The sequence below is a fragment of the Hipposideros armiger genome, unplaced genomic scaffold (genome assembly GCF_001890085.2).
Source record: "Hipposideros armiger isolate ML-2016 unplaced genomic scaffold, ASM189008v1 scaffold_25, whole genome shotgun sequence".
Classification (NCBI taxonomy): domain Eukaryota; kingdom Metazoa; phylum Chordata; class Mammalia; order Chiroptera; family Hipposideridae; genus Hipposideros; species Hipposideros armiger.
Genome location: NW_017731375.1, coordinates 5485810 through 5499129, shown reverse-complemented (window position 1 = coordinate 5499129; position 13320 = coordinate 5485810). Strand labels below are relative to the sequence as shown.

General features: G+C 42.2%; 1 protein-coding gene across 6 annotated transcripts in view; it reads left to right on the top strand.

The window, feature by feature from the left end:
* Positions 1–10: 10 nt before the first annotated feature.
* The window catches only part of FBXW11 (F-box and WD repeat domain containing 11), a 109128-nt gene continuing 95818 nt past the window's right edge, over positions 11–13320 (top strand). The window contains exons 1-2 of one of the 6 annotated variants that reach the window (XM_019635960.1): positions 13–358; positions 8859–9019. Coding sequence is in view for 4 of the 6 variants with exons in the window: in XM_019635958.1 (XP_019491503.1) it covers positions 314–358 (45 nt within the window). In the remaining 2 variants the exon portion in view is untranslated. Of the gene's footprint in view, positions 359–8858; positions 9020–13320 lie in introns of all 6 variants that reach the window. The other 5 variants (XM_019635963.1, XM_019635958.1, XM_019635959.1 and 2 more) reach the window with 5 other exon arrangements.

Sequence of the window (13320 nt, the reverse complement as noted above, 5' to 3'; positions counted from 1 at the left end):
CGCCCCGCACTCACTGCTCGGGGGCTGCTTTCGCCTCAGCGTCGAGCTTCGCGCCGCCAGGAGAGAGCGGCCCGGCGTCGGCGGCTCGTTCCCACAACGCCTGGCGGGGCACGCGGCGCCTGCTGGGAGCCGTAGTCCTGTCGGCGCACTGCGTTCGCCGAGGGGGAGGGCGGAGCTGCCGGCGGCCCGGGCGGGCTGGCAGCTAGAGTGGGTGCGATTACCGCCTCCGCCTCTGCCGCCTCCGCCGTCGCCTCCTCCGCCCGGGCCGTTCGCTGCTGCGCGGGGAGAGCGAGGCGGGGCCGCCGGGGCCGCCATGGAGCCCGACTCGGTGATTGAGGACAAGACCATCGAGCTCATGGTGAGTGCGGCCCGCGGGACCGTCTGTTCTTCCGTCCGTCCGGCCCCGGGCGGGCCTGCCCACCTCCGGGTCCGGCGCGAGGCCGGCCCTGGCCCTTCCCCGCCGTCTCGGCCCCGACCTGGGCCCTCTGCCTTCCCTGGCCTCGGGCCGGGAGCGGTTCCTCCGGATCCCTCGCGATCCCAGGCCGGCCCTGGTCCGGCCCCCTCCATGCCCCTCGGTTCTCCCCCTGTCCTGTCCCCGGGCCCATCTCTCGAACGACCCTCGCTCGCTTATGCTGTGGCCTTAGCTCCCACTCGCTCTAGCATCCCATGCTCCCGTTCTTAGGGGGGGATTCGTGATGATGATGTTTTTTCTTCCTCTATTTCTCCGGCCCAGGCCTGCACCGCTCTTGAAAGCCCCACTCAGGCCGAATGAGGTGGTGGGAGGGGATACGGAGGCGATCGGTCAGGGCCTTGGCCTCCGCACCTAGTAGGGGTCTCCGCACCCTCTCCCCAGCCTAGGGCTGCGTGGATGCCGGGAAAGGCCCTACGGGGGTGGAATTTGAGGTGGTGGGGTTGAGGTGGTGACGGATAAGGGGTCTCTTTCCCGGGCCCCTTTGATGTCCGGCTTCTCGGACAAAGGGTTTCCTACTGGGCCGAGAGGGGTGTTTGCATAGCAAGGCCCCAGGTACTCCGGATCCCACCTCCCGGGAAAGGGAGACCGTAACTTCATGTTTTCGAGAGCTGCTTTGGGAAATTGGGGAAGGGAGGGGGGAGGGTTGCCCTCATCACTTTCGCCAGTTCTTTATTCTCAAAAGAAGGTGTGTGTTGGGGGGAGACTCCTAGGCCTCTGGGGTAGCGCTCCGATCCCTCTTCTGTTAGGAACCATTGGTAGCCAGACCAGACTTCCTGGCCCCGCGGACACCCCAATCAATCCCCTTCCCCCTTGCCCATTAGGACTTGAGCCAGAAGGAGTTTTTAGAAACAGGACCACGAGAGAGTGGCTAGTAGAAGCGAAGAGTTGGCTACTTGGTGGATGATGCAGTGGAAGAAATAAAACATGGCAGCTATTACCTGCCAGTGTGAACATTAGAGAAATCAAACTGGGCTGTGGAGAGTTGGGAGGAGGAAGTCTTTGCTTCAGCAAATGGACAAGCCCAGGGTTTCTTCCTGTGGAAACCTTGACAGTTACTTTGTATCTCTCCTAACACAGTAACAATTTCTACCCCACGGTTGAGAGGAAAGGTGAAAGAATCTACTTAACCCAGCAAAAGGTTTTCCTAGCCAGATTTTCTCCAGTGTGAAAATGTTTATTGAGTCAGTAATTCCACTGGGTAGGGTCGGTGACATCAGAGCCACTTCCCCCATTTAATGCTATAAATAATAAATGGTGACACTGAAAGTCTGTTGGATAGCTGCATGGTTTCTGTGGATGATGGTACTTGGGGAGTTGAGATGCATGTTTTAAAAATGGAAGTACAGTAGCATGAACACGGAGGCAGCTTAATATTTGCTGTCCTTTGCATAATTCACAGAACTAGAATTCTCCAGCATTCTTGAAAACTTAAACAAAACAAAAAAAACCCTCTAGTAGTTTCTGGGGTGTGTGTGTGTGTGTGTGTGTGTGTGTGTGTGTGTGTGTGTGTGTGTGTGTGTGTGTGTGTGTGCTTGGTTGCTTTCTAAGGGATACTGTCACTTGGGGGTTTTTATTTGATTTTCATTTGTTAAGCAATTTGTTTTTTTTCAGTATAATTTATCAAACTATTGTAGTCAAGTCTTTGATATTCTGCAACTTTTGTAGTGGATTATTTTGGTAAAATACCTTAATTAGAACTACAAATATAGTACATATTCTTATGGATGTACATACATGTACTTAACAGAGGAGTACTTCATATAGGAAAATTGTATCAAGATACCTCTTTGAAATTGGCTGTCCTGTGCTCCTTTCATTTCTATTCATTTAAAAAGTAACTAAAATGTTTTTATTTTCAAAAGAGTTAGAAGAAATACAGTGTAACTATTTAGTGTCTTTGGGTGAATTGCAAAACAAAAAATCTTCAGCCTAAATTTACTGGTTTCCTATGCTATGCTTATAATCTAAAAAAGTTTTGATTTTTACATGCTTGTGCTTGTCTGTGATCTGAAAAGATATGTCAGCCTTTAAAGGACATTATAAACTGGGATTCTTAGGAAATTTATAAAGAGTTTAATAGTTATCTAGATCAATTTTAAAATGGCTTTTTATATATGGATTTTGATACTCCCTCAGAGGGATAACAGTTAAGACTCTTAGGCAACCCTTTTGATAAACATATATGTATTTATTTGAGTGTAGTAGATAGCACAGGTACTTAACTGATTTAGTAAATCCAGGAGCAGATGTAGGAACGATAATGCCTTAAAATCTAATTGCATGTGGCTTTCTGTATTAGCTGCATTTTAATCACAGTTTCCAGAAGTAGGTTAAAAATATTTTTTACATTGGTTTAAAAATAACATGATTGAAGGAGGGGAAGGGGTTAAACTAATGGTATTTTGAAAGCCTAAAGCATGAAATATTTTTAGATTTTTATGAGTCAGCTTCAATACTCAAATATTTGTGATTGTGCTGCCTGTACCAGTTTGGTACTTAATGGTTAACAGAATAACTTCCATTTGATAATTTCAGAGTGTGCTATATTAAAGAGAGGATACAGACTTCATGGGTATCTCTGATTTCTTAATCGTCATTCCTCTACTTTGATTTTAATTCTTTCTCCTTTTTCCCCTTGCACTTCTTTACTAGGAAATAAAGCTGCTGATAGCAGACTAATTAAAATCTCCCAAATATAACCACTTTGTTACTCCTCCCCCTGCCTGAGGCTGGGTCCACAAAGAATGCTTTTCCAACAGACGTAGCTCATTGGGTTCAGTCTATAATATAGACTATACACTCATGATTGAGACAACTAGCTGCATTTACCATTGCTGATGGTGAATAATTTAACCACCAAATGATTTTCATGGCCTTATGTTGGCCCAATACTGTACATAGCGTGAGGGACTGGACTGTCTTTCAAACTTCTGGCTTCAGTAACATCAGCTTTTGTTATTGTTAATGAGGTAGAAAAGTAGTAATCCATTTGGAAATATACAAAGTTGACCAGGCTATGTCTAGTGCAGTGGACTTCACTGAAGAATGAAAACTGCATTATGTATCACATGATATTTATTAATGCTTGTGTTAGGAATACGAGTTCATGTTTAAGGCACTCATTGCTAGAAAGCACTCACAGTGCTGCTAACCAACTGGAAGAGAAAGATGGTTAATCTTCTATTAGAAGAGAGCAGAAGCTGATGTTAGAAGTTTTGGAGGGGGCATCCTCCCTTCTCTTTGGGTGTGAATGCACCCCCCCCACCCCCGCCTGTACTCAATTAATTGGTAGTTTGTATTCTATTGTTAGCTGTTGAATGGTTTCCCCTCTTTTGCTAAGTGACCCTAAGTGAGCCATTTCCCTTCTGTGTTATTTCTAAGTAGCTAATTGTTATAATATAGGTAAAATACATTGGACCTTATTAAGAAGGTGTGATATCAATGCTATTTTCAGAGCTATTCAAGTACAGGCAGGCCCCAGGGCCATGCAGATGCAAGAAACTTAAGTGAAGTTATTGGAAAAATTTCACTTTTTCCCCCCCCTTTTGGATTCCCCCCCTCTCCCCACCATTGGCTTTCTAAGGGGAATATTTCATGACTTCTTTAAGAAATTGTATCTTTGTCACTATCATTTATCCTCATCTAAGTCTAACCTTGTGCTGATTTACCAAATGCAGATTATATAGACAAAGTAGGGTCCAAATGAAACAAACAACTGTTTATAGACCTCATTGACCTGCCTCAAGAAGCTGTGGCTCAAATATATCAATTTTTGCCCCTGATTTTGGAGTAGGTTAGATATCCCTTCAGATTTGACTAGGAGAAACCTGATGCTGCACACAAGCCTTGGCGCTCTTGGGCCCTGACTGCTGACCTTGAAAATTGAGCCAGCTAGCACAGGAGAATCAGTAGCCCATTACATAGGCTCACAGGGCAGCGCATAGATCCCTCTGAGTCGCACTGTGTGATCCTGTCAATTCTAGAAACAAACTTCTCTGCACTGTGAGGTGCCTGGGATCCTGAGTTCCACACTTTAAGGGAAAGAAAGCATTTCAAGTCGCAATAATTCCAATTCCAGCCTCCCTTCTGGCTTTCCTTCCCACATTCCTCACTCATTTTATGTTCCAGCCAAAGTGCGGAGGACCGTGGTTCTTCTGATTCTGCTCACACTGTTTCTTCTGTCAGCACCGATTCGAACTGACCTAAGCCTATGTATTTAAGGCTACTGATATTTATGGGCAGGATCTAATAGTTGGCTCTCTGGCCAAACTGGCTTAGGTCAGATCTCAGCAATCCTCTCTGCCAAAATCCTATCCCCTCAAAACAATGTAGACGCTACCCCATGATGTCAGTTTATATTATGGTGGCAGATACCATTTTGTTTTTATATCTAGCACTGCCTACATGATAATCATTTGTTAAAGTGAATGAATGAATTCTTGTAGTTTGTATTTATCTTGTGGGGCTTAACATAGTCCAGGCTTGTATTATACGTAATTTCCTGTTTGTGTCCCCTATTGAAAGATAAACTCACAGTGCCTTCTTTTAAAAGGTATTCCGTAGATGTTGAGCTTGTTGGTTGATTGTTTACATGCATTATTGCTGTCTGCCTGTATCTTGACCATCCTCTTTTCTGGAATTTCTAACCTATATCACTAATTCTCCATCCTCTTTTCTGGAATTTCTAACCTATATCACTAATTCTCATAATAATCTGTTCCTGTTATGGGACGTACCATACCGTCCTAGGTTATCATAAAAGCCCCCGATCGAGACCGAGCTTCCCTTCCAGAAGCTGTAGCTGAGTGTCCTTTGATTCCTTCGTAATGCTTAGCACTTGGGTGCCCAATAGATATTTATTGATTTAAATTAATGTTAGGTATTTTTTTCTTGTGAAACCTTTTTAAGGTTCCTTTTGATAACTTTAAGACAAGGGTGGAGATGATTAAAGAGGAGAAAGACTGGTAAGGGGTAAGAGGCCTGTGGTATGTGGCACACAGACATCCGTAGACGTTTTACTTAGACTTTCACACACATACAAGTTGATTTCTATACGTCCCAGACAGAGGTTGATAGCCACGTATGGAGGAAACCTAGATTCCTTTATACCTGTCAGTTCACCTGCCAAACACTCTCTAAGTTCTAAGGTTCTGGGCAGAAAGGGCACGAGCTTTCGAGTGAAACCCCTGAGTGTGTATCCTCACTCTGTCACTCACTAGCTGTGTGACCTTAAGAAAGTTAGCCTTTCTGTGTAATTTTATTTTCTATAAAAATAAGCAAATGTAGTTATTGCTCCGAATTGTTGGGAGGATTATACAAGAGATGTATGTGAGGCTTGGTGCTTTCCCCACAAGCACAGGGACTGTGTTTTGTAAAGCACAATCAAGACACATGGTGTAAAGAGGTTTTAATTCCCCCCCACACTTGTGCATGTATTTATTTGTGAAGCTTTACAGAGGCCTAAGGTTCAGTTGCTTTTAGCCATACATTCAATGAAGCATCTTTGGGGGAAATGATGAAATCGTACCGAATCAGTACTCTCTTGGAAATCTGGGAAGTGCTGTTACAGTTACTAAGAACTCCTAATCAGACAGAGTTAGCCTGCACTCTGACTACAGAGAGCACCCCCAGCCCTGTTTTATTTGTGCCGGCAGAAAGTGAGGGGATGAGTCATTAACATTGTGCTTGTGATGTATGCTTGGTTGGTTTAGGTTAGGTGAGAAATTAGGATTTTTGAGTTCTTGTTTTGGCAAATCTTGGTGATTTTGACCTTTAACAGAATAAGCAGTGAGTATGGTACAAGATTTCCTCCTGGGTTGTATTTGAGTTGTTCATTGAATTAGTTGAAAAAGGGGAGAAACCTGTTGGTCAAGAATGTGCTTGTTACCCTCAGTTAAGTTTCTGCTGATGACAATTGCCTAACAGGAAGTTTGTCTTTGTAGGCAAATGAGATAAACCAGGAAGACCTGACAGGCGAGTAGGGTATCTCTAACCTGGATCTTATTATTGTTTTAACAAAATTCAAAGATGGCAGTGTTCTGTGATGTAAGCAGGAAGCAATTTTAGGAAATTCCCTCTCCAGGTTAGTCAACAATGAAGACCTTCACAGAATGGAAAGCCATGAAAAACAGTGGGACATTACCATGTAAAAGGAGAAAGAAAAAGTCTCTTTGTGAGTAGAGAGCAAATATAATGTATGTGCAGCTATAAGTATAATGCATATAGGAAACCAATCCCTGACAGCAAGCTTCTGATCCACAGAAGAAAAAGAAAAATGAAGTGAGAGCTCTACTACTGAGAAAAAAAGGAATTTCAATAGTTCCTTTTATTTATATTTTTTAAGAGTTAATTGAGAACACTTATGAGAACTAATAATAACATAATATATTTGGTTCTGTGCAATGTTTGCTTGGGAGACTCAAAGAGAAAGGGGCAGAAGACAGGAAGACCTCTGCCTTTACACTCCTGGCCTGGCATCTATTAATCTTTATCTCTCTGGCTTACAGCGGGCGTTCAGCAAGTGTTAATTTGAAGGGAAGAGGGAAAATTAACTCACTGTTACATGGAAAAGGTTCAGAAATGAGTTCGTTAGTCAAATTGTTGTGGTTCTGTTTTGCTATACGTGTTCAGCATTTTGGTCATAGCAATAAGTTATACTTTGAAAAACAAGAGTATATTGCTTTGGCACTTAGCTGCTAGCCATAGCTTACTATAGCCGCTTTGATCAAAACTGGGTTTCTAATTTATTTTTAGGCTCCAGAGTAATATCACTTAATGGGAAAAACTTGAGCACTCATTCTTTGCTTGAGATTTTTACCTACGTGATCTCTTTTATGTTGTGGGGATTAAGATACTTGCATCTGATTGTTAATGGTAAAGTTAATCATAGACTGGTATTTTAATCACTTCAGTTGCTTTGTCTACAACCTGAAAAATCAGAACATCTTTTGTCATTGTCTATGGACTATTAACAAATCTTGGAATTTAAAAATTCCTCAGTTTCAACTAGATTTGAGATCCTTCCTCACAGACATAATCTTGTGTTTGTCTTATAAACACAAGACTACTTGGGCAACATTATACTGTGTTTTGTTTTAATTTTAATATCATAGGCCTTAAAATTACATGGCTCTTTGTTAATGAAATGCTTTTTTTAAGTGGCAAGGTCTAGGGAGTTAGCTGTTTCAGGATGGCTCATCCAATTCAGTTGTATTTTAGTTCAGCCAGGTTGAAATATTTATTCTTCTGTAATTTTTTTAGTTCTCTATTCTGATGTTAATTAACTTAGGACCTTTGAGAGTAAAGCTTGGTTTCTTTTTTCTAATCCTTGGACTTGGGTGCAGCCATATTCAATGAAAAGGTCATGGGCTGTACCGCCTGGTAGATGTGGGACTTGTGGGCAAATTATTTCTTCTCACTTTTTTTGAGAATTAAATATGAGTAATGAATGTATAGGGGACTGGCCCATTGGTAGCCCTTCAGTCAGGGTAGGGTAGGTATTTCAATTAATGCAAGACATTTGGCAATAGCGTGGCAGTTGAGGAAGTAGAAAACTTATATGCAAGTTAAGTTCATAGTCTTTTGATTTTTTAAGTTTTCATCTGTGTCATCCTGTTGAATGCCTTTTTCTCTCCCCTTTATAGTTTGTTTAGAATTTGCAGTGTAATGGAAAAGTTGGTATGGTAGTCAAAGAATGTTGATATAATGTGCGCTGGGTTTATGTTTTTAAAGGTGTCATCTAATAAATTGTTTATTAGCTTCTTTATTATTTTCTCTAGTTCACCCAATGACTGGCCATTGTGTGAATTGGCCTTTACTGAATCAAAAGTTCACTCTTAAAATGATGTCATTTGTTTTAAAATGTCCTGTGTTTCACCTGCGGGTTGAAGATTTGGGTAATGTGTAGATTTGATGTCTTACATGTAGCAAACCAAAAGATTTCTTGTTAGGTGCTTAAATAAATATCTTTCTTGGGCAGTATTTGAGCCCTCCCAAACCATTCATTTTGGCTGACAAACTTTTGATAATGGTGGAGGAGCTTAGAAAACACATAAGGAGGTGCATTGTAGCCAAATGGTCTGGGACAATTTATGTGGCTAATAGTGGCAGCTTTTAGCTTGTCTCATTTGGAACTTGCATGATATTTATCATGAGTAAATATTAAAATTAGGGATGCAAGCCTTTGCCATGTAGAGTTTCTTATTCTCTCAACACTTTGGTGAGGAATGCCTCTGCAGACCTTTTATCCAAATAGCTTGCGCAGGGGTCGTAACTTTTCTGTGCCTCAGATCCACCATTCCATTGACCCTTCCTTCCATTTCTTGGTGGCTGTCCTTTGCCGCTGGTGCCATGGTGGGTGTATGGATTGCTTTCTGTCTTTCAACAGTTACCGAAGTGCATGTTTGGGATTTTGTTGAAGAAAGCTGGCTACAGTAAACGGAAAGCATCTTGGAAGCTGCTTGACTGCTGTCTTTTGTCAGACTAGTCTGAAAGGGAATCCCCCCTTCATTCTGGATTGGTGGCTCTGAAGTACAAAATATTTCCCAGGTAAGCAATTACCCTGCATTGTTTTGTTTTTGTGGAACTCAACTCACTGAAAGAAACTGAAAAACAAAACTTCTGTACTTTTCTCCATGGATAGGGGAAGGAAGAAATGTTAGATATTTGTGCTTAGTGTTCATGTTTGGATGTGGACCAGTGAAGGTACATGTGGCAGAAGTGCCAGTAAAAACTTTCAGTGTAAAAAGTGCAGTTATTTCTATTATAGGCTGAGGTGGTTTATGGTAATAGTCCAGCAGGGAGTTTTGTTTGGGGAACAGCTCGTAAAATATAGAAAACAAACGGTAATTTTAAGGCATTCATCTCATGATTTATAGCTAATACCTGGTCAAAATAATTTTTGTAGTTTACATGTAAAGTAGTGGTCTTTTAGTCTCAGGACTCGCGGAGGGCCTTCTCGGGAAGACTTATTAATGTAGCAGCTGCTAAGTGCCAGGTGCTGCTGTAGGCTCTTTTCATACATTTCTTATTCACCTGGCACATCCTGTACCTGTATTTTACAGAGTGAACTGAAACTCATAAGCATTAAGTAAATGCGAGTTGCCCGGGGTCATACAGCTAGTAAATGGCAGAGCCAGGCTTTGAGCCCAGGCCTGTGTGTCTCCAAAGCTCTGCCTCTTTCCGTGTGACTACAGCTGAAGTTTGTGCTTCATCGTCTGGGTTTTTAAATTGCCTGTCTGGACGAGCAAGGTGTGGTGTTGTACAGCAGGTTTCCGCTCGGAGAACACATGGTGGTGGATCGTTGCTTGCTGTGGTATTTTAATTATATCTGGTGCTCTCCCTGCTTACTGAAAATACTAGAAGAGCTTCAGTCAGCTCATCAAAGCAAACATAGAGGTCACTTAGGGAGTCTGAGAGGTAGTGCATTTAAATGTCAAAACGTGTTTCATACAGGGAAGTATCATTTGGTCTAGTGAACTCAAACTTGTAATTTTTCAGTTCCTCCTTAGTTTTTATTGGTTAAGTAGCTCAGGAGCTTATTATGTAGACTTCTTTTGAGCAGTGGTTTATTAGTCCTATAAGTAAGACATTGTCGGGAAGTTTTCTTGAAAACATGACTTTATTTGGTATTTAATATTCTCCCGATTACCCATTCCTTTTATCTTAAAAAAAATGTCCTTTTGTCGTAGACACTCTGACTTTGTGATCCTTCTTTTAGTTTAATTCCTTTGTATTTGCTAATAATTCTCTTGGGTGAGCGTTTTTCACACTTGTCATCTAAAGAGCTTCCAGGATGGCGGTGGTAGAAATAATAGCAGTTAACACTTCCCGGGCGCTTACTTTGTATTGAGCACAATTCTAAGGACTTGATATGTCTAGACTCGTTTTATTATCATCATAACCCAGTGAGACAGGTACTGACATGTTCAAGGTCACACATCTGGTAAGAGACAAAGATGAGGTACTAATCCAGGCAGCCTGGCTTCCGAGAGTGTGCTTATAACCTCTGCCCTCTATATACCGCCTCTAGTTTAGAGCATCATCCAGTGATCAAGAGGGGCAGAGATCCTGAAGGCTGAACTGGATATTCTGATCGGAAGAAATCACTGCAAAAGGAAAGGAAACAGTTGTTGAGTATTTCTTACCCCCTATAGAAAGCAGTCTAGCTTTCAGATTCGGTTCGCCGTTCAGGACTAGCCCACGTCGTTTCCCAAGAGGACTCCTAATAGGGTTAGTCTGAGGTGGTCTCCCAGAGCGGTGCTATCCAATAGAACTTCCTGTGACAGCGAGAACGTTCAGTGCCTGTGCTGTCCCACATGGGTGATTTGGGAATGTGTTTCTGTAACTGAGGAGCCAGATTTTTCGTTTTACTTAGTCCTAATTTACACTTAAATAGCCACATGTGCAGTTTTAGCATTTGCCTCCATCCTGTGTCTGGTCCTTGGTGTGACACCCTTAGAGATCTGACGTGGACAGCATGCTCAAAGCAGCTCTGATCCCAGGGTTGGACTTACATTCACCAGTTGTGCACGACTGATGTGTAAAGCCAGAATTCCGGTTTATAGTAATTTATAATGGCGTGTGCGTATTGGCGTGATTAATGTAAACCTTTCTGACATAAGTAGATTTGCTTACCTGGTCTTAGTTAATATGCTGGTTTAATTTGAAGTAAGAAACAAGAGTTAGAGGGACCTGAAGACTCAAGCCGGATGACTGGGACATTCATGTTAGTAGGCATTACCTACCCGGTCAGATGGTAGTCAGGTAGCTTAGTTAGCATGGGCTCAACTTGGGGAGAGACACTTGCTGGACTGGGACTCACACAGCCTTATTCAGCCTACTTTAGGGGTGGGTGCTTTTCCCTAGTTCAGATCCTCTTCTTTGAGCTTCGGTGCTTGCTTTTACCTCCCAAATCCTTTTCTAGCTAAGGCATTTGTTCTTTCTTAGACACATTAGTACATTCAGCCTCAATGTCCTCTAGACTTATAGGTCTGGGAAGCCCTTTGTTTTCCTGAAGATGCCTTTATCACTGCTGTGATCCATTTTGTGTTCATTTTTGACTCTGAAGAAGGCAGTTGACTTTTCCTTGCTTCCCTGTGGCCTATTTCTATTGAAACACATGTATTAGCGTATTTAACTTGGTCATGTAGTGTGGGGTAGAGGAGGAACATTCTCATAAACAATATACCTGGTGGTGCATTCTCTTTGCATTACATCATGTTATTAAATGAGCTTGTTTTTACCATCTTGTATCATTACTTGGGGACTTGTTCTTGTCCTGTTCTTAAAGTAGAAAGAGGAACAAAGCTAACTTTGTATTTAGCTGTTAATTTTTCAGGTGTGTGCGAGATGGATTGAGGCGACTAAGGCAGGGAGAGAGCAGTTAGTTCAAGTGATCAACGATGAAGGTGAACCAAAGCATTCACAGTGGGCAGGCAAGACAGGGGCGGGGCGGACTTCAAGAGATGAAGGTGGGAGGATCTACAGAACTTAGGAATTGGTTCTAGAAGTGGGACATAGATGGAATGCAGTATGAATTTTAGATTTTTGCCTTGGGCAGCAGGATGGATGTTTTTCTCTTTTCCAAGGTAGGGACTACTAGAAGAAGAGCAGATTTTGGAGAGGTGTTGGCGGAGAAAGAATGAGTTCAGTTTGTAGTGAATTTGAGTTGCCAGTGGATGAATCCCGTGAGAAGTAGCTAGTAGGAATATTAACCTGGAACTCGACAGAGAGATCATGGACAGAAAGGTTTGGGAGTTTTTATTTAGCCTCAGTGGTAGCTAACTTTTCTTAGAGGGTTATAAGATTCCTCAGAGTACAGATTGAGGAACCTATATATCGATGTATGGGAATGCCAACATAGAGGAATGGGTTGGCTACAGCTGAGCTCATGTCACCTTATGAGATCACATGTGATGCTGGTTAAGAGGTGTTACCCCCACTTGATTTCATCTTGACCTGGGAATTCTGTCCAACTCTTTTTTTGTCAGCAGATTAACATATTATGCTTGGGTTGTGATTTTCTGTTCCATTGTAATGGTTTGTTCAATGAATAGAGGCACAGTATTTTGAAATGTATTTTAAAAAACCCCATGTTGTCGCTGTACATCTTATGTACATTTATGCAAATCCTATTCTATGCATCTGGTGACAAAAGCAAGGGAAAATAACTTAAACGTGAAGGTTCTGGATCAGTGTGAGATGGAAATGGGAATCTGCACTCTCTCAGCCTGTCTGAATTCCTAAATCCTTCTCATCTAGTGGCGACTGTTGTGAGGATGGCTTTTTAAAGACACACGTTTTTAGCATCACAACGTGAGGCCTCAGTATAAGCCAGCTATTTTACCCACTAGTCAGTTGAAGAAACAGTGAACTGTTCATGTGCTGGAGTGAAAATGAGCTGTGCTGGAATTATTGAGATGTTGTGTCGGTCCAGTGTGGCATATATTTCAGGGATTTTTAAAGCAAATTTTTACTATGTGCTATTTGCACTGTACGCACTCACTTCAGACCCTGATTCCCAGGTGAGCTGTAACTCCACTGTAATTAGGTTTCAGTAATGAAAGCATGGAGGTGTGAAGAGTTCATTACAGCTACAGTCAGTTGATACTTAACAAAACAATTTTTTGAATACATTATGTCTCTGGTTCAAAATTCATAAGGTACAAAAAGGAGCACATGGGAAAAAAGTCTCCCATTCCCTGTAGCTCCAGCTACTGAACCACATTCTTGTGTAGCCTTCATATGTGTGTGTGTGTGTGTCTGTGTTTGTGTGCATGTGCGCCGTACACATCATTCTGCACCTTGATGTTTTTGGTTTTTCTTAAGATTTTTATTGGGGAATTGGG